Source organism: Labeo rohita, chromosome 18 (genome assembly GCF_022985175.1).
Source record: "Labeo rohita strain BAU-BD-2019 chromosome 18, IGBB_LRoh.1.0, whole genome shotgun sequence".
NCBI classification, from domain to species: domain Eukaryota; kingdom Metazoa; phylum Chordata; class Actinopteri; order Cypriniformes; family Cyprinidae; genus Labeo; species Labeo rohita.
This window is the reverse complement of record NC_066886.1, coordinates 23,664,053-23,685,676: the sequence shown is the minus strand read 5'-3', so window position 1 is coordinate 23,685,676 and position 21,624 is coordinate 23,664,053. Positions and strand designations below refer to the sequence as shown.

Genomic DNA, 21,624 nt, shown 5'->3' with positions numbered 1-21,624 from the left:
AATCATATCAACTTGTGGAAAATGGGCATCCGATGACCCCTTTAAATATAAGTAAATAAGTCATAATCTAGTACATCATCATCATGTACATCCATGAGGAGCACTTTGCTGTGTGTTCATGTTCCTTCATCCCCAGGATGAAAAGACTAAAGATGCAGCCGCAAGTCTGATAACAGGATGTTTCAATCAGATGATCCTCCACTTTGATTTGCTCCGGGTTTCATGAGCGCTCAGTGTCACGTCACCCACATCCGACAGATGCTTGTTGTCCTGATGAGAGGGTCATAGCGACCACCTTCAGACCACAGACGCCCAGCAGCCCCTGTGACAGCTTCATCACGCACGCGCACATACACGTTCCTCCCAGCAGTCTTTGTTCCAAGCATCTGCTTCTCCTGGTGATTAATTGCAATTAGCGGTGAAGTTGAAAGCCCGTGGAAGAATGCAGCACGCAGCAGACACTTCCTGATTAATGAGGGACAGCGGCTGTCAGAGGGCCACCACAGCCCTGCTTTTGTTGCTTGTGTGTGTGTGTGTGTGTGTTTACTGCTTCATGTTTTAAAGGTTTATTCTTCTTTTAGCATGACAGTATGAATCTTCACAGGAAAAAACGTGACAAAATTAGAGAGTGAGAGAGAGGGTAAGTGCAGGCTCAGGGGGCTGATTAGATTTGGAAAGTAAAATTGCTAATTGACCTTTATTAATCAGAGCAGAGCAGTGTGTGTTTGCCTAATACTCCAGCAGGGGGTCATGGGGCACATTTCAGAGTTGTTCATTTTTTCTGAACTCAAATGAAGGGGTCTCTTCTGTGTAAATTTGAGCTAATGGTAAAACAACAGAGCACAGGTTAATCTGAGAACAGCTCAGCCTGTAAATTTGAACTTGTTTCTTAGATGAGCTTACTGCTGATTAAAACAATTAAATATGAGTGAGATAAAGAAAAAAAAAGATAACAAAAAAAAGGTCAAATCCAGAAGATGAGCAAATTTTTTGTCTAACAATTATATGCAGCCCCTTAAATAAAATAAATGTCCACTACATTTTCTTTTAATACACTATGACTCAATTTCATTTCTAAAATTGTGACTATTCTCGTTTTTAGAGACCTTGCTCCTGGAAGAATATGGCTGCCTGCACACAACATTGACTAACTGTTGTCATTTTTGCTAAATGTAATTGACACTGTGGGTTTTGATATCTTTATAATATATTTTCTGAAGACACCACAACACCACAGGTTCCCACATTAACCGGTAGTGGCCAGATCGCCAGCTTATATTTGCTAAACCTAGCTAACATTTGCTTGGTTTTGTGTAATGTGTCTCTTTGTTTAATGATCAAATGGCACATCGTCCTTTCCAGCATCTCCTGCAGGGAAACAACAGTTGAGTCAGTATGGTAGTTTTGAAATTGTTTAAAGTAAAATAAAATATTCATTATCCCAATGTACTTGAAATGGTGACATTCTAAAACATGATGCTTAGCTTTTTTTCCCCCATGAATTTTCAATCTGAGGTATTAAGTGATGTATAGTCATATAATCAGAGACCCTCATCTTGATATTTGCTCAAAATGCAAGCAGTCACAGCATTTGAGACTCATGAAAGCACCAGGTGCATATAGCGACCAGGTGCAAATAGCGATCTATCTTGTTTGACCACTTGTGATCACCTGGCAAATCTGAATAGCAGGTGTATATAGGCCTGAATGTTTTCTCACTGAGTGCAGAACCCTGTGTAACCTGCAGGAGGTGGTACACAGAACATACAATATACATCAGTCACTTGTTCAATCACCATCCATCACTATCTCACTGTTTTTTTTGTTTGTTTTTTTAAAGGGAGGAAGAAGAAGAAAGACTAATTTTAAGCAAAACTTTAAATGACAGACTCTGAGGACATCCGAGGACTTCTTTTTTATTTGAAAACAGTTAATTAATAAAACATTACTTAAATTGTAAATTTCCTAAGACTTTAATTTGTTTTCGGGTTAATTTGTAATCTTTATAATTAGCTTTAATGAAATAATCTCTCTATTTCATAAAATAATAAATGTGCTTTTTTACAAAGCAGTCTTGTTAGCTTTGTGTTGCTATAAAGCTGACCTGATGTCACATGTTGCGTCTAAGAACCTGTAGACAAAAGAAAGCATTATGTATTGAGAAATATCACAGAAGAATCCTTTGCAGCTCTAATATATTATAGACAGTTTTAAGTCTGCTAAATGATATACTGCCAGACCTGTGTGAAGTATTGCAGCTTGTGACAGTGTTTGTATCCATCAGTGCAGTATTTGGTGTTTACAGCTCAGTTAAGGTTTGAGTGTTGGGGGATGGGAGGTGAAGTTGACCTTTACCCTTTCTCTGAATGTAGACAACACTTATTAGCTGGGCAGCAGTCTCTGCTGATTTATCACTGCGACACCACTCTGTGGGTTATGAGGTTGAGTCAGAGGTCAGAGAAGTAAAGCGGGTTTAAAGGACTCACTGGGTCGGGTTAAGGGTCAGTCAGATTAGCATGCGTTTGTGCAGAGATGGGTAGCGTACAGAGAAACACACAGGTTAAAGGTTCCTCTTTTTTATAAGGACCTTTGCTGACCTCCCTATTTTGTGTGCTCACAACTCACACATCTGACATATGGAAAGAAAGAAAGAAAGAAAGAAAGAAAGACAGAAAGAAAGTCAGAAAGAAAGTCAGAAAGAAAGAAAGAAAGAACATGTCTCCACTAGGGAGCAGCAGTCAGCCCTGGACCCACTTTTGTGAGATACAGTCTACTGCAAATGGATCTACCGTCAAAGTGGCGCCTGTGTATGCATGAACAGCCTTGTAACGGTTTGTGTATAGAAGACTCCAGTAAAAACATTTGAGGAACAGATTACCTGTGGTGGTACGGTGGTGAAATTAGGTTGGTACCATGTCCTGTACAGCTGGTGTCAAAATGTCTGGATCCAGGGAATTCTTTTAAAATATGTTACACCTGTTATAAAGATGCCTTTCATGGATCTGATAGTGGACAACACTAAATATAGGTATGAACCGGGTCTAAATTATTTTGAGCTTGTCTACTTTTGACTACTTCCAGAGGTAGTCGAAAACACATTTGACCAGATTGTGCTCTTAGTGTGGACACTCATGTGGCCGAATGAGTTTGAACAGCTACTAAAGCCCGCCTACTCTCCGCTGACTGAGCAAATTCTTAAACATCACGATGTTCATTTCCTATCCATTAATCGACAAAATTAGAATGTTAAATTAAATTACAATGGTTAAGTCTTTTTAGTGGTTTAGTTCTGCATGTGTATAAACAGGAGAAAATGGAGAATAAACAATACAGAATAAATAATATATGATACAGATTAAAATGACATATGATAGGAATAAAATAAATAGGCCTACGCAAAATATGTTTGAGTTAAATAATTAACAAATGGAAAAAAAAAGTGTTGCAACTATACAAATGATGCTTCAAATGATGTCTTACTACTATCTTTATGACCAAATGACAGGATATTTTATTTTTTTCCGCTGTGAGAAGAACAATATCCATGATCGCGCTGGAGCCACTCGCACACACACAACATATTATTTATAGCATTGCCATAACAAATGCAAAATAATTTATAAAAAATTATAGTTTGTTTTATATATATATATATATATATATATATATATAATTTTGTACTATAATTTTAAAGCTACTTTCTGATTTTTATCTTATTCTGTTCTGAATACCGGTAAAATTTTAAGAATTTGCTAATAACTTATAGGCAACTAATGATTTTTTTGTGTAGCAGATTTTTTTTTTATCAATGCAGCAAAAGTATAGCTTTGGGGGAAAAACAAAAACACAGCATTCTGCTCATATATAAATTGTGGAAGCTTATTTCACAATATTAGACCTACTGACCTATAGACTCTCCCCTCAAACAAAATCAAGACAGAAGTGGTCAAAAGTGGACAGAAGAGACTGATTAAAACACCAGCCCCCGGTTTTACAGACAAGGCTTATGTCTAGTCCCAGACTAAAATGTAAGTTTAAGCTGTTTCAGCTGAAAGAAACTTGCACTGACTCATCTAAGAATATATCATTGCCTTTGTTTTGTCTCAAGATGGACACCACATTTTTTTTTCTAAAGCATGTTTATAAAAAAAACCCTAAATTTCCTAATTGAACTATGGCTTAATCCTGGCTTAGTCTAAGCCCTGTCTGTGAAACCAGGCCCAGGTGTGAACGGGATATGTGTACCTTGTCAACTTGTGATCTGATCGACCAAAACGCATCTTAATACCAGGTGTAAACAGGGCCCAAGACGCATCACTCTAAGTGAAAACTGGGAGATCACACCTCACCATTGTCTCTCTCTTCCTCCGTCATCTCTCCACTTGCTAAGGTCACATTAAACTCACCCAAAATCTGTATGCAGAAGATTAATGATTAATATTAATGGTCTCATTTCCAAAGATGTAAAATAAAGATATTTTACTTACTGTAGAGGGTGTGCCCTTTCTCAGAATATTTTATGCACTCCCTAGGTCTAAGATCTTGATAAAAGGTGCAGAAAGCAATTTCTGAGAAACACTGTTGATATTTCAAATCCATACTGAAACAAACACACCCCTATCCAAAAGAAACACACACCTGCCTTCACTGCTCCACCCCCACATTCACAAACATGCTGCGCAACACAGAGTTTTCAGGATCAGCTCCGAGCTACCTGTATAACATAACAGACCAGGCAAATCTATTACAAAAGTGAAAAAATTAAGGGGATATATGAATCACAAAAAGTAGAACCGATAGAAAAAGCAAAGATCACACAAGAGTATATTTAAGCAAGGGTTTGTTGTTAATTGCCAGCACACCAGGCAGATTATTTATTTATTTATTTATTTATTTATTTATTTGAACAAATCTCCCTCTTGCTCTCTCTCTCGCCTTCCCATCATGAACATAAACACCCCCTATTGCTTTTTGGCTATAAGAGTATTGTGTTGCTTGGTCTGACTGGGCTGATCCACATTACCTCTATTTATACAGCCAGGACTATATACAAAATAAATAAATAACTTTTTCAGCATCTAGCTCATATTCACAGAATTGTTTGTTTGGGTGTTGATTTCAATTTTGAACAGTGTTTCTCAGAAATTGCTTACTTCATCTTTAATGCAAATTACAATTGTCAGTTTATGTCTCCATTTGGAGGATGTTTTATTTTGGTTTGAGTACTTAAGAAAGATTTAGGGCTACCATTCTGTAGCCAGATGAGCCCATAGTGGAAAGTGTATTCCATACACCCACTGTGTATTTCTGATGTCAGGTGTGCATCTCTTAAATAATTAGTTCACTTCCAGAACAAAAATTTACAGATAATTTACTTACCCCCTTGTCATCCAAGATGTTCTTGTCTGTATTTCTTCAATCGTAAAGAAATTATGTTTTATGAGGAAAACATTTCAGGAATTTTCTCAATATAGTGGACTTCAACGGTGCCTGTGAGTTTGAATTTCCAAAATGCAGTTTCAATGCAGCTTCAAAGGGCTCTAAACGATCCCAGCTGAAGAATAAGGGTCTTATCTAGGGAAAAATCTGTCATTTTCTTAAATAAATTACTATTTATACACTTTTTAACCACAAATATTAGTCTTGTCTAGTTCTGCAATGCACATGTATACTCTGTGCAGTCCTGTTCCAGACAGTTAGGGTATGTCGAAAAACTCCCATCTCATTTTCTCCTCCAACTTCAAAATCATCCTACATCGCTGTTTTACCCTGTTTTGTAAAAGGGCGTTTGATCATCTTTGCACGTTCACTTTGTAAACCCTTGATCGGTACTTCTGCAGTGATGTAGGATGATTTTGAAGTTTGAAGAGAAATAATAACGATTATAATAATGGCTATAACGATAATGATACAAGGGAACGATATCATTGGGATCACTTTCAGAAATTTTTTACAGTTGAAGAATGATGAAACACTGACAGTTAATTAGACTTTATTCAAATCTAAAGGGCTTGCACATTTGAAATAGCAGGCGACAGTAGAGAAGCAAATAGACATTGCAAAAAACATAAATTTGATAAATTTGAATTTGATATCTTCTTTTGATTATCTCTGACTATGTCATTGGTGTGATATATTCACCTGACTAAAAATAAATTGTTACATTTGATGTTGTTCTAACATTTAAATTAAATTCAAATTCAAATGTAAAATTCAAATTTAAATGTGCACTATGCAGAATTTCCAAAATCACATGCATACATACACACATACTTGCATAACGAATAGACTCATACAAAAATAATCCATCTCAATCATTACTTATGATCTACTAAGTGTGTGGCGGTGTACTGTATTAAAATCAAGGAATTTTTTGTATCGATTTTTTCACAGATGTTTTACTTGTAGTTTAAATTTTGAACTGTGCTTTAGTGTTAATTGCTGGTTTCGTCTAGCCAGAGGAGAATGATGGAGTTTTAATTCCTTCGACACACTATTTCCCTGTTTAATATTGTATAACTGCTTTAACACAATCTGTATTGTAAAAAGCACTATACAAATAATGGTGACTTGACTTAGTGTTAATGGAAATGTCTATAAAAATTAATTGATAATGTCCTGGCAGAAAATTATCAGTACACTTTCCTGTCATCTTCTTCTTGTTGTATTGCTTTGTTTAGAACATTTCTGGGCTGCAGCATTTGTCTAGTAGATGTGTAGCCCCCAGCCAATAATGCCGTGCAGGTGATGGCCTTTCTGCATTTGAAGCTTGCGAGGCTTCACTAAATTCTCCTGTCTTGACACAAAAACAATTGGGTAATTTTACTATTGCCTTATTGACTGCCATTTGGAACAGATTACTAGACATTATAATTACATTTTTATGATGACGTAATTGTTCATCAGTGATCTAGACTGAAGATGGCTTAACTTGCTTGCAAATTAAAGCCAGTCATCTAACTGTTAGCATAACTGTTCATTTGTATACACACTCACACACAATTTATGCATGATAACACAATATTCTAAGAAAAAAAAATCTAAATACTTCTGCACTCATCCTGCACAGTGCACCTTTAAGAAATAGTTCCTACGCACCGTCGTAACAAAAATAGTGATGTATATGCACAAAACATGATTTGGAATTCTGGTTCATTTGGAATGTATGTATCCTTATTAAGAGAACGTCACAAGACTTTTAATACATCACTGTACAAGTAGTTCTCCCAAATATGTTTGGGAACTAATTATTAGTGTTAACTAACTATTAACTATGATTCCTAATTGCTGCTATAATAGTTATTAATGTTGTTGTATAGTTTAGGTGGATAGGATTAATGAATGTATAATATTGTCATGCAGACTAAGGCAATACAAGTACTTTATAAGTACTAATAAACACTAAATTCTGTCATCAATTACTCACCCTTGTTCCTGGTAAAGAACTCAAATGTATTGCACTTGTTTAGGTCCTGCTGGTTATTCCATGTATTAAATGTATTGTTTTATGAGCTTTTTAATAATTATCTGTGGAAGGGTGAACGCTACTGATCCCTCTTTCTTCCTCTCTTCTTTCTGACCCACTCCTTTATGGTTTATTTCTGTGTTTATGTGTGGCAGCCACAGCAAACTTAATATAGAGAAAATTGGAGTGAATATAGAGAAAATTGAGCTCCAAAAAAATGTCTTTGACCTCACACACACACACACACACAAAGCATTAGCCTTCCAGCAGTGCACACATTGGTAAAGCATGCATTACAGCAGAATCTACTGCTCCACTGCACCCTGTGTGTGTGTATGCGTGTGTGTGTGTGTGTGTGTGAATGGCAGCAGATGCCTCTCTGGGCATTAAGCCCAGGAATGTGACCGCTGAAGTGGGTAATGGCTGACCTCTGACCCCACATGGCCATGCGGATCTCTCTCTATGATGACAGGGTCATTTCTCACTCTCACAGCCATAAAACACACACTCACTGGAGATGTCTGCTGCTATTTTACATTGAATAGAACACTACAGGGTGTGTGCACTCCTTAACATCTCCTTTTTTATTAGTCTTCAAGCTGATTTGCTGAGTATTCTTTTTACCACTTTAAACTGTTGCTTAGTTTTAAAAACTAGTAAGCTGCCTTTTGACTTGAATGCTGTTGCATAATGCAGTTTTCATAATAGATCCTGTTTTGCCAAATATTAAGGTATAATGAATGCTTTATGGATATGATTATCATGGATAAGGCAACACTAAGTCAAGGGGAAAAATGAAAGGAAAAAAGAAAAATGAAATGAAATGGTTATTCACTCAGAAAAAAATATTTGTTTAAATGTTGTACAAGACCCATAAAACAAAATATTGTTTTGTGTAATGAAAATTTAACTGAATTAAGTAAAGTCCAATAAATTAGATTTATCAGACTACCTTAAATTAAACGAGAAAATTACAGATAATTTTACTCACCCTCTTGTCATTCAAGTTGTTTATGTTTTTCTTTCTTCAGTTGTTTTGCTAGATAAGACCCTTCTTCCTCAGCTGGGATCGTTTAGAGCCCTTTGAAGCTGCATTGAAACTGTATTTTGGAAGTTCAAACTCACAGGCACCATAGAGGTCCACTACATGGAGAAAAAGTCTGGAATGTTTTCCTCAATAAACATAATTTCTTTATGACTGGAGAAAGAAAGACAAAATCTTGGATGACAAGGGGGTGAATAAATTATTTGTAATTTTTTGTTTTGGAAGTGAACTTCTCCTTTAACCTCTTTCGGTTAACTACTATAAGCTTCACACCTTAAAACAAATGTTTTTATAAGATCTTTTAATTTTAAATATTCAGTGGTGAAAAATGTGCATAAATTCCATACATGAGTAAAAGTATAGGTACAACATCAATATATTACTTAAGTAAACTTAAGTAAAAGTTGTCCAATAAAACTTAAGTAAAAGTACAAAGTTAAAAAATACTTATTTTAAAAAATACAGCAATTTCAAACCTATTCACATCTCATAAAATGTAATTTAACCATACTGGAATGATCACACGTACTGTGCTTATATTGTAAAGCCAGAGGTGAATGTAGAGCTGCTTTATAATTGAAATTTAAGTAGTAATTATACTTTAAATGGCTAATTCCTAAATTTGAAGAACGTTACAACACTGTCTGATTATCTGATTATTACTGTAAAGCTGCTTTGTAGCAGTCTCTATTTCACATACTGTAGAAGTCATTTTGACTTGACCTGACTTGACTATTAAAACCACATTTATTGTGCTGGAGACATATTGCTGCTTTTCACTTCGCATAAAAAAGCTTTACAAGGTAAAGGACAGAAACTAATAATAGATTCTATATTTGACAGTAAAGCATTGGCATTTGAGAAAATGCAGTAAAGTAAATCTGCAACAACAAAATAAAAAGTTAGGGCTATGGCATATTATAGGGCTATGTTTAATTCTCACAGGCTGAGTGATATTGATCTTTCATTAGGGTCTTAATTTAATTTCCTTATTGAATTTCTTTTTCTTTTAATTCAGTTAAAGTTCATTTAAACTGAAGACTTGTCACAGGTTAACATGTAACTCATTACCTTGGGTAGATTACTTCTAAAAAAAAAAAAAAGAAAAAAAGAATGGAACTATTAATGTCTACAGTATTTCTACTGTTGGAAACTGCATGACTTTAAGGTTCCCATATCATAGAAGTGTCAAATTAAAATAGAATCGAACGCTTATCCTTGTGTTTATTACTGGCTCGAGCGCCGTGAGCAAGCTCATCAGCGCTGCGTGGGAGGCCTGTCCCGTTTTGCTCTCACACTGCAGCTGACGGACCTTAATTGATTAATTTCAACATTTACTCTCCCAATCCAGTCCAAAGCAATGCACACTGGCAACTAGAAGTCCACTTTCATATATTAACAAAAACAGTGTCAACACAAAAGTATAAAGTTAATTTCCATTTTAAAATTTAAGTGGATTTAATGTAATATTGTGTGCTGCACATTTTGGCAACATTTTCCATGCCAAAAAGTCCAGCCTGCCTGCGTAACTAAATCTACCCTCCTACATGTTTCCAATATTGATGCCCTCTACAGCAGAAATTGGTAGTATGTTATTGTAAAATATATCCGCACACAGGCACACATCAGGTTGAGACACAGCAGGTCAAGTTAAAGATTTAAGTAACCCTCAACTAGTATTTGTATGTGTGAGAGAGTGGGAGAGAAAGAGAGAGATGTTGTGGAATGATACATTATCAGGGGTGTCATGCATAATTTTTAAACGGGGAAACAATCTTGGGTCACTTGGTGCCCTATGTGATTCAAATCCCAACATACATACATTTATTTATTTGTTTGTTTGTTTTGTTAATATCATGAATTCATCACCATGTATTTTTTATGGAAAAGTTTTGATAGTAAATCCGTTTGTATTTTTTTTCCACAGGGGAAGAAAGTCTTACAAGTTTGGAACGCCATAGGGGTAAGCTGACAATGACAAATCTTCAGTTTAAAGCAAATGACCTGTAGAGTGAAGTGAAGTGATTTGATTGAACTGGCTATATTTCACTGCATTTAAATGTGTGTTTTATACTGCATATTAGACAAACATTTTTACTTTTTACTTTACAAATTGATGATATTTTTGGAAGTGGCATTTAACTTTTACTTGAATCAGTCAATTAAGTGTGCAAGCAAGCAATTAAAACTAATAAGTTCCATACAACAGAAATACATTTTGCTCACTGACTGTCAAAGTAATTTTTATTGTTATTTTTGTATGTTCATTTTTAATGAACGAATAAATGAACGAATAAATGAATGAAATGTATCCACATTATTTCGAATAGTTATCTGCTGGTTAACTTCTTACATGTACACACACTAATGTGATTTGATCCAGTGGAAAAACCTGAGACGTTTTATTGTAGTCACCACAAAAGCCAAGTAAATTTTTTTTTCTTCATCTTTTGACTTCTGACCTGACCACCTGCTCTCTGCAGTACAGGTTAAGCCTAAGGTACAAATATGTCAAAGATCAGCCACAAATCTGGCCCATCCTAAAGACACTCATAAACCAACTGACCCCTGGCTCTTCCTGTCTGACTGTGTCTCTCTTTTGGACTCCTAATCTTTTTTAACCCGCTGCATGTGAGAAATCACAGGCTTATCATTGCTTTCTGTACATCAATGCTGCTTCTTACACAGGCACACCTTCAAACTCATTTCTGATCACGTCCTTATGAGTATGTCTTTATCTTTAAATCTTGGTATGGCTTTGGTATGAGTTGGTATGGCAATAGTCAATCAATCAATCAATCAATTAATAAAAATGTATTCAAGTGTGCTATTATTCGCAACCCATGCCCAATAAAAATATGTGGTTGTGGCGACACAAATCTTATGTAGCTTATTGCACGTTTTGGAACAGTTTCAAAATGAAATATCCGGCACTAAAACACGCATTCAATATGAGATCATGGGCACATTATTACTATGTTGGTACAGACACATATTACAGCCTGTATTTCAGAATTCAAATGTCCAGGGAGTGTTGTTCAAAGGTTAATGCTCTATCATAAAATAACAAAAATAACACCAAATCCCACCCTAAACATTTCCGATACTGTTAATGAAAGCAAAAGTGATATTAAAACGCATTCGCTGATGCAACTGTGCTGTTTTAGCTTCCTTCTACACAGGTTTGAGCTGTTTTGTCAAACTGTAGTTTAACAGGATTTATACCGAAGCGCTTCACCTCACAAGTACAATGCCATACCACAAGCTACAGAGCAAACATATTGTGTTAGAAAACTCTGATACATATGAAGCTGTATACTGTATGTGATGCTAACATTCGAAAGTAGCAGTTTTTTATAATATAATATTGTGAAAGGAACTGAAACAGCTTGATTGACAGGTGATCTGACCAATCATAATGCTCATAAAATCTGCCATTTTGTCCAACAAACAAATCAGACAGGAGAGTAGACTTCAACTTCAGTGGACTTAAACTTGAAAAATTGTTTTTTCATGCTTTAAGTAAAGAAGAAAAGACGCTCAATCCATGTGTTGATTGATTCAAGAAGGTAATACAGTGATCTGTCACCACACATTAAAGAACCAGAAAGCGGTATTTATTGTTTGATTTTCTTAAATTTTTTAAAGCTGAGACGGTAACACTTTAGTATAGGGAACAGTTCTCACTATTAGTTACTTATTAGCATGCCTATTATTAACATATTGGCTGTTTATAAAGCACCTATTTTGCATGACCATATTCTACATCCCTAATCCTACCCAATACCTGAATTTAACAGCTACCACTAAATTAGGATTTTTTTGAGGCAAAATCCATTGTTAATGGTTTGTTAATAGCCGGAACTGTACCTTAAAATAAATTGTGTCAGTGTGTTGTCAGTTTCCTCTTTTTCACTTTTTTGTATTTTTCACCTCGTGAGAACATGTTGTGTAGTGTGAGAGTGGCTTTGTTTGTCGGACATAGCAACAGCAAATAAGGAGGGCAGGTTTTTGCGAAGGCTCAACTGTGCAAAAATTAGGCTTTTTTAATCAGATCTGATCAGTCATAAATTGAGTTTTGCGGAAACGTACATAGAGGCACGCATTTCCAATGAGCCAGGCTAGGTTGTTCTAAGTATATGGTATCGGCTTTTTTGAAGTAGTACTAGGATGACCACCAGGCAGTAGATCTGTTGCAGGACATAGATGTGATTTTGAGGGACAATGCGTGACACGTGTGCTGTGTGGTACAACGCAAGAATATTTTCCAAGTATACTGTTGTAAGTATTAGAATATCAGTATACTAGTACTATAGTAAAAAATCAGTTTAACAGTTTTCAGAAGCAATAGATGCATCCGATTGTGGTATTGGAGCAGTCCTGTTTCAACCCAAAACCCAAAATTTAACACCCACCCCTCGTTCGCAATAAAAGTAAGACATGGCATGAGTAGATAAAATATCCACTTAATGACAATTCCTAAAACACGATACCTCCTAAATCAAACAAAAATCAACACTAAGAAAAGGCTAGATAAACATCTTCCTGAAAAAGAGAAATGTAAGGATTGATGGCGTGTCCATGACCTTTTGAGGCACCGATGACACGAAGCCTCACCGTTAAAGACCAAGCCGACAGTCAGCCATCGGCACAGCTTTTTGGTCCAGACGCAGCCAACGTGAGGTGATAACACTGTTGGCTTTTGCGGCTGCTAGTTTATTAAAGTCAGCTTGGTGTGTCACAGTGTTAAAATTGGCATGAAACGGAAGTTGCAATCAACTTTTCTTTCCTATTACAATGAAAAAAAAAGTATGGCGTTACTTAATTTTGTCCATCAGGAATTGATTGGATCACTGGATTGTTGTCATTTGAGTACAGGTTGCTGGGAAGAGGTTATTGCCCCATCCTCTCGTCAGTACACACGTCATCAAAGAAGAGATGTTGCAACTGGAAGGGGACGTTATTTGAATGAAAGATTATGAGGGTACATAAATATATATATATATATAAAATTATAATAATCATGCACTGGTGAATCATTTATAATGAACACTGCAATATTCCCTAAAAAAAATTGAAGAATTGTCCTTTTTGATTTAATAGTGATGTTAACATTTCAATGTGCTAATTCCAGGGGCACTGTAACAGGGGTGGGTCGCAGTCGAGGGTAATCGAGGATTAGGGGGCCTTATGACTTTTGTTGTACCCCTGCTTACATCATTATGAGAACTTTTATCAAACACTAATAAAAACATTAGGACGTTCTATTTACACAACCTTTACGTAACATCAGCTAATGTATTTGGAACGTTTCCTATTAGTTGCAGTTCAGTTTCATGCGTGTCAGGGGTCACAAGGAGTGGGGGGTATTGAGCATTGACTCTGATGTGTTATTTAAAGAGCGCCCTGTAACCCTGCGCAGGGCAAATGAGCTGCTTTAGACGACCCTCAGAGAGTACTCCGCGGCGAGGGGTCGAGGGTGGGGGTCTTTGTGATGAATGGTTAGGGGGAGCGAACCGATCGGGCAGGAATGCAGAGACTCGAGTTGTAGTCAGGGAGGTTGTTATAGCTGGCAGAGCACACCGCCAAAGAATGCAGCATGAAAGGGAGAAGTGGAGGAGATACACTTATAGATAATAAAAGAACGAGAAAGGAGGGGAGAGTGAACAAAGAGAGAGAGAGAATGAGTGTGGGGGAGGAGATGTGTGTGCTGCTGCTAGCTGAACAAGGAACCAATTAGATGATGTGCTCGAGCGAGCTGCAGGCAAAGCACTCGAACCGCCACATGGCTGTGGTAATTAGTGACCGCTGGTCAAAGGTCAAACACAACTGTACCGTACATCAGGATGGGGAGGAGACACACACTCAGAAATATTGAGGGAGTACAGTATTCATATACACAGATATCAAATACTGAGGGTCTGTTGATGTTGAAACAGTTATCTGTTACAGTACACATGCATAGTAAAACATACTAGGCGATTTCTTGAAGAAAATTTTAAAATGCAGCTTTGTGTCCAGATTAGGATAAGGTGTAGAATAAAAACAATAAAACTAAACAATAGATTTCAATGGGAACCCACCACCATGATAGAAAAACTGTGCCTGCATGTTAGTTGATGGATTTGTGTAGCACTAAATTCTATCTCCAGCTATTTGTGACCTTAATTCTGATGAAATATGAAAGGAAGTGCAAGGAGAGAAACAACGACACTGCTGAGAGAGCAAGTTCAAAAGAGCAATCATGTGAAAAGGATAACAGTTTGAGAGAGTGAAACAGTGGCAGATAAAGATAGAGTGTGTATGCGCAGTCTATATTTTGTGATTTATTTTTTCATTTTAAATGCTCAAGTACTTTAATGGTGCATTGTATACAGTGTTACCAAAGCATTATAATATTCACAAAAAAAAATCCTAAATTTAAATTGATTGTCAATAAAAATAGTATTTCAGCTGTTATAAAATGAACTAAAAAATAAAAGTTCTATCTTGTGTTTTGAAGCATATTACGAGAAAATAAAGGTTAAGGTGACATTTCCTTTGTATGCCATGTTAATGACTTTCTCATTAGGATCTGTGTCTGAGATATCCTGAGATATGCATTTTTACTAGTTGTTTTTAATTTGGATGATTGTGATTTGGTTTCATTCAGCAGTGCTTGGTGTTAGTGGGGATTGTGACTGACAGAGAGGGCTGCTTTTAGGGCTCAGTGCTCAGCTTCTAAGTTTTAAGGGCTTTTCTTTGTTTGTATGTTACGAGAGGTTGATTTAAGAATGAGTCAGTATCCTAAATCTTATCTTGGTTTAAGGTATAAGCTAATGAAAATGCTGTCATTATTTACTCACTGTCTTGTTGTTCCACCTATATGAGTTTCTTGCAATCAACACAAAAGACCCCAAAAAAGGGGCTGCCAATCTACAGAAATAAAACCAAAAAAGAGCTGCCAATCTACAGAAATGGAAAGAGCCCTGATGGTGTTAAAATTCATATTCATCAGATTATCCATGATCCTCTGGGCTCTGTGTGTTTGTGTGTGAGTTTACCTGCTGTGAGTGTAATGGCATCCTTTAACAGGTCTGTTCCGTCTTTTTATTTTTAATGTGCGTTGGAGTGCCGTCAGCCGGGAGATTGAGTCTCATATCTGAGCTGACATATGGTAACATGGCTGTGTGCATTCTGCAGACATTTCATCTGTTGACAAACGCCGCATGTTTTTTTAAGGCAAAGCGTGTGCGTTTGCGCATATGTGCGTGCGTCAGAGTGAACTGCACATCGCTGGGTGTTGTGAACGTGTTGTGGGAGTGTCAGTGTTTGTGTGCGCTTGTATGTGTGTGAGCGCATTTGGTGCCGCATATGTGTGAGAGCGTCCCGCTGCTTGGAAAGTCAGCTGCATGGTTTGCCAGCTGGCACCGTGCCCCATTGGCAGGCCGTTCGGTTAGAACAGCGCGCCTGTCTTGATCAGGCCACCTGTCTTCACTGTGAAGGCGTGTGGCAGAACTCACTGAGGAGAGAGGAGGAGGAATCTGCTAAAGCAGCCTCAAAACAAAGAACTGGCACTGGGCGCTGCCCTCCACAGCAGGACGAGACCCTCTCGCAGGAGATCAGCGCTGGTTCAGAGAGGAAACACTGCTGTGTTTTAACTAGAACTTGAGATTTCTTATGAATGAGTCTCAACACTGATTTTTGTTCTCTGTTTTTTTTTAAACAAATGTAGGCTAGTTCTTTATTTTCACGTTATGCCCACTTGATTTTTTTAATACACCCATATGATTTTTATTTATTTAGGTCGCATTGGTTCTAGTAGGCTATGCTGTCAAATGCAGGGTGTGTTAGTATATGCCCAAACACATGGCTGTGTCTAATGGGGATTTGTGCATTAGCAAGGGTTGATGGCTGCCTTTGTCATAAAGGGAAAAAAAGTCAAAGCATGTAGTTCTTGTCAGTGTGTCATTGTGTTAACAAGCACCTGCTCAATTATTCAGCGCTGCATGTGTGTGTCTCTAGAGTGAGTCTGATTCAATAATGGAGGAGCCCGTCTTTGACCAGCAGCACATGTCATTCAAATAAGCACAGGAAATTAGATTTGGGTCAGCGCTCAGTTGGAGTGGATGTGAAAAAAAGACAGCTAGTATGGACTGGGAATGAGAACCAAACCTATATGAAATAATTTTTTTTCTGCTGAACTCAAAAGAAGATATTTTGAAGAATGTGGTTAATCAAACAACTTGAGGGAGAGCAAATGTTGACAGAATTTTCATTTTTGGGGAACAGTATAATATTCATATTGTAATACTACAATAATAATATACATTTTTAAGGACTTTTACTAAAATATAATTTTGTTACGCAACTAAGACTGAATTAAAGAGCAGGTCATATGGGTTTTCAAAAAATATCTTTTTTGCAGTTTTACAGTAGAGCCGCCTTAACGAGTCATTATATTTTCGAATCTTCTGCCTGTTACCGATATATATGTCACTAGGTAACACATTTGCATAATCCCACAAACACTTCTGCTAGTTAGTGTGTTTATGTCATTTCGAGAAGATGCTGTGTTCTGTGTTGTCAAAGTGAGTTTGTTGTTTTCATTGCCGAAAGGTGGTGAAGAATCAGTGGTTCAAATTCATTTTTTCCATGATACCACAGCTATGCAATTCGAACCTTTTATTGTGTTCATCATTTTAGCAAGGACTGCTTCTCTAATCTTACCTTTTATCTTCGTTGGCTTCTGATCTTCTTTATTTGGACTAACAAGCGTCCCCAAATCTGTAGCGTCCCCGAATCTGTAAGTAAAATTGTAAGTTGGTTGTGCTAATATGTGATGTATACCTAGTGCAGCTTTAGGTTCCCGGGTAAACCATTATATCTTACAGAAATAGTCCTGCTAATTCGCTGTGAACCCACTATTTCCTAAGAATGTTTCAATTAATGTAGACTATTGTTGCTCTAATTATTTTATGTAATAATAAAGAATGTCGACATATTTTGGTTTACAAACTGTATTGTTTCATCAGTTAGTCACGTTAGCACTCAGCTTACGTATCTACCGTTTTTGTTTTGTAAAGTGTTTACATCTTAGCAGCTAAATTTTAGCTGTGATTCACTTACATAAGTGTACAAATGTTTTTATGTCATTATTTTAAGAATGGATTGGAGCACTATATTATTGTTTTGGTGCATGCTTTGTCAATGGTAGCCAGGATTGCCAGGTTTTTACAACAAAATACGCCCAATTGCTGCTCAAAACTAGCTCTAAACTAGTCTAATCACGTTTCAAGGGGGCTCCCCCATTAAGAAATTGCATTCCAGGGGGTAAAATACAAGTTTTTTGTCAGGGTTCCCCTGGTAAATTCGCATTCCAGGGGATAAATATGATGTAATTGGGGTTGCTTCAATCTGCGGACATCAAAAACAACCGTGGACTTGGCAATACTGATGGCAGCACTCTCTAACTTGCTTGAGTACTCATCTCTGTACTCTTAGAGTAGGCTTATGGAAGGGAGGGGTTTACAGACCTTACACTCAGAACTAATCGAATTAATCGTTTTGAAATCATTGAGAAATGACTATGTATAAATGTATATTCTGAAAAAATGACAATGTTTTCTGACCTTAGATGCATTTAAACTTGTTGTAGAGGACTCCAGCACAATATTAGGGCACTTTAAAATACCACATGACCTGCTCTTTAATGTCAAGTAGCAAATGTCAGTTCGCATCTAACTAAAAAACTGTTTGCTATTAAAAAGCCCTTTGATATGCCCCACCACAGCTTTCTATTTCAGTGAGAAACATGTCAACACAAGAAAAAAAACTGCACTTGTCAAACAGTTTCATCTATGTCTTTAAAATAATTATTATCAGTAGTCATTAAAGCGGACATAACACACACAGTTTCTGCCAATCTCATGTTAATCTTGAGTACCTATAGAGTAGTATTGCATCCTTCATATTTCCGTGTTTTAGTTTTATCAGATTTTATAAAAGGCAGATACATCTGTACCGCTTCTCTCCGAAAACAGTCGGCGGAGCTAAAGAGTCACAAGCACATGCAGCTTTTGTGTAGCGATCGTCTGCAAGCTGACATTGACATAAATAAAAGAGGAACAAAAACTTAAAATACTTTAGTTAACTTAAATCAGTAGAGGCCATATATATTAGATCTAGAATTGGATCCTGCTGACTTCTGTAACCTGAATGAAGCATGTTGATAAGTGTGCACTTGCTCTCGCTCTTAGTGATGTCATTCTTGAACAATTCGTTCATTTTGAACAAATCTTTAATGTGACTTGGCTTAAGCTTATGGGGCTGTCACGTGATGAACGAACAACTCAAACCCGATGACTCGAGAGATGAACTAATCAATTCTTTTTCCGGCTCACACTGCATTGGTTAAACTTATGGGGCTGTCACATGTTGAACGAACGACTCAAACCCGAAAATTTGTCAGATAAGAGGTGAGGTGAGCTAATCATAGACTAAAGACCCAGGTAAACAATTAATTAATCTTTTCTGTTTCTTATAATATTATAGTTTTGGCTTGTTTGTAGTGTGATCAACTTTTGTGTAAGCAGTAGATGTGTTAGGGAGCTAACACATAACATTTTTGTTATATTTTGCTAAAATGAACGAAATGACTCGAAAAAAGATTAGTTCATTTTGCTGAACAAGACTCAAAGATTCGAGTCGGTAAAATGATCCGAACTTCCCATCACTACTCGCTCTGGTTGATGTGTGCGCTCTTCCGGGTGAACTGTCCATACAAGGAATTGCACCAATTATGATGTCATACAGGACCATACTTGGCAAAAAAAAAAAAAAAACCTAAAGGAGTATACTTGGCACAGAAATACTCAGTCATATGTCCTCGTTTTATGAAACTTTGGTCACATATAGCATGAGAGTCCAACTTTTTAGCAGTGTAAATAAGTCAGAATGCATGAAATAGCATTTCATGCTTCAACATATATGGATTCAATATAAAAATTAAACCAAGAGCATGTGATTGAGGCTTTCTTCTCATTGACATGGTTGTGTGTGCCTCTGGAGGTCAGAGGTGACAGAATATTAACGGCATTTTCTGTCTAATTACGTTGGCTGAGTCTCATAGTTTTTATAGGCTTAAGGTTCACCTTTGACCTCCTCCTGACCGCAGGAGTCAGTTTTCTAAACCTCTTAACCTTGCATCACCCAAACACAGTGACCTAAAGACTGCAGCAGTTTAAAGTGTTAGAAGGTCACTGAAGTATTGATGTATGAGACCCCTGTTTTATTTTCTTTTACGTCCAGAATGACGTAAGTAATCTGCAGTAAATCTGCAACATGCAATGCATGGAGTACAGAACTACAGGACCATTTTGTATACTTTTGTCCCACATCATAGACACTTTGTTATAATCAAATATCCTGATCCTAAATAGGTTAAGTGAAAAGGGCATTTTGATTTGTTGTGATACAATCAGCTTGGAAAATTCTGTTCCCATCAACATGAAACAGTACTGAAACACTGCATGGAACACTGTACAGTATTTCTGAAAGATATTTACTACTACTATAATACTACTATATACTACTACTAATAAAAATATTAATAATAATAATAATAATAATAATATGTAGGATGATTACATTTTTAATATATATTTATTTCTATTTCAGCTTCAATTTGTTTAGAATAGTAATTTAGGTTTTATAATTTTATGTTGTTTTTTTTTCTTTTTTTCCCATTTTTGTTATTTTTATGTTGTTACTAATGTTGATGCTGTAGAGCTCAGTGTTCTGTCCTTTTTTATAGTATTGTCTCCTTCTCTAGTCTATTTATAGTGTTATTAGCTTCTAGTGCCATGTAACACTGGGCAGGACTGAAAATCGGGAATCCATTAGGAATTGACTGGATTGTGGTCTGTATGTGACAGGTTGTTGATGGGGAGGTATTTAAAAAAAGAGTGCTTGGTAATGGCAGCTGAGAAGGAAAGTCATTTCGGATTAATATGTTTATGGTCTTATTTTTTCTCAATAAGACCAAAAAGATATATTAAGATGGTAAATTGGGTCAGTCTTGATTTAATGTTGACTTCAAGATCACAAACCTCTGTGTGTGTGTGTGCATTGATGAGAGAAAGGTTGTGTAGTGTTTTTCAGCATGCTGTAGAGATTTGTGACAGCTACAGACACACACTGTGCTTTGAGCCTGTGCTGTTGTAGGATAAAGAAAGTGTCTGTGAGCGAGCGTAAACCTGCAAACACAGCCGCAGATCAGACGTCTCACCGCTCCGACTCCACAATAAAAGAGCTTGTGCTTTTGTTCTGTTGAAATCCAATTATAGCAGCTCTGCTTCTGTGTTCTCATTCCTCATTGTCCAAACCCCCCTAAATGCGGAAGGCAACACTGGATCCAGATAACTCAAATGAGTGGGCTCTGTTAGCACTGAGCTGCCAGTGTTTAGCACACTGTACATGAACCCAATAGAGTTCTCGTGGGATTGCATGTATACCTAGACCTTATGAGTTTTTGAGTGCGTTTTGAGGGACTATGCTGCGACATATTCATGTAAAAGAACAAGCAGCTATTTCTAGAAGCTCACACTGTAAAATGAGACTTACACTGAATATGTTGACAGATTTACATGGAGTTTTTGACCTTAAATAAGGGCATTTAAAACCTGATCCAACAACAGTGATTTTTTTTTTTGACTTGTGGCAAAGTAGTGCCATGGTAGTCACTGAAATATGTTGGAAAATCATGTAAATACCATAGTATATGAATATGATAATTATATAGTACCATGGTATATAATACTATATCAAAGTACCAAGGTGTTACCATCTGATGCATCACTGTGCTGTTGTACAAATTAAGTAATGAAAGGTGAACGTGGATAAATTCTCCTCTCTATTTAACTTCAACCACTAATTATGCTCACCTTCCAAATCCCTGCCTTCCATAGACATGTCAGCCAACCCAGTGTCAGCAAATGATTGATAGACAAAGAGCTTTTCTGATTGGTTAAAAAAAGTGGGCTGGGATCCTATCTCTTTTGCCCTGGTACTGTCACAGAGACAAGTCGAAACAGTTTCGATGATAGGATATTTTATGCCTGCTGATACTAAAATA

At 36.7% G+C, this 21,624-nt stretch overlaps 1 protein-coding gene across 2 annotated transcripts in view; it reads left to right on the top strand.

Annotated features, from left to right (window-relative positions):
• Positions 1–21,624, top strand: part of gse1b (Gse1 coiled-coil protein b) — a 223,425-nt gene that overhangs the window by 92,065 nt on the left and 109,736 nt on the right. For both annotated transcript variants that reach the window (XM_051134586.1, XM_051134585.1), the window contains exon 3: positions 10,438–10,473. In XM_051134586.1, the coding sequence (XP_050990543.1) occupies positions 10,438–10,473 (36 nt within the window). The remainder of the gene's footprint in view (positions 1–10,437; positions 10,474–21,624) is intronic.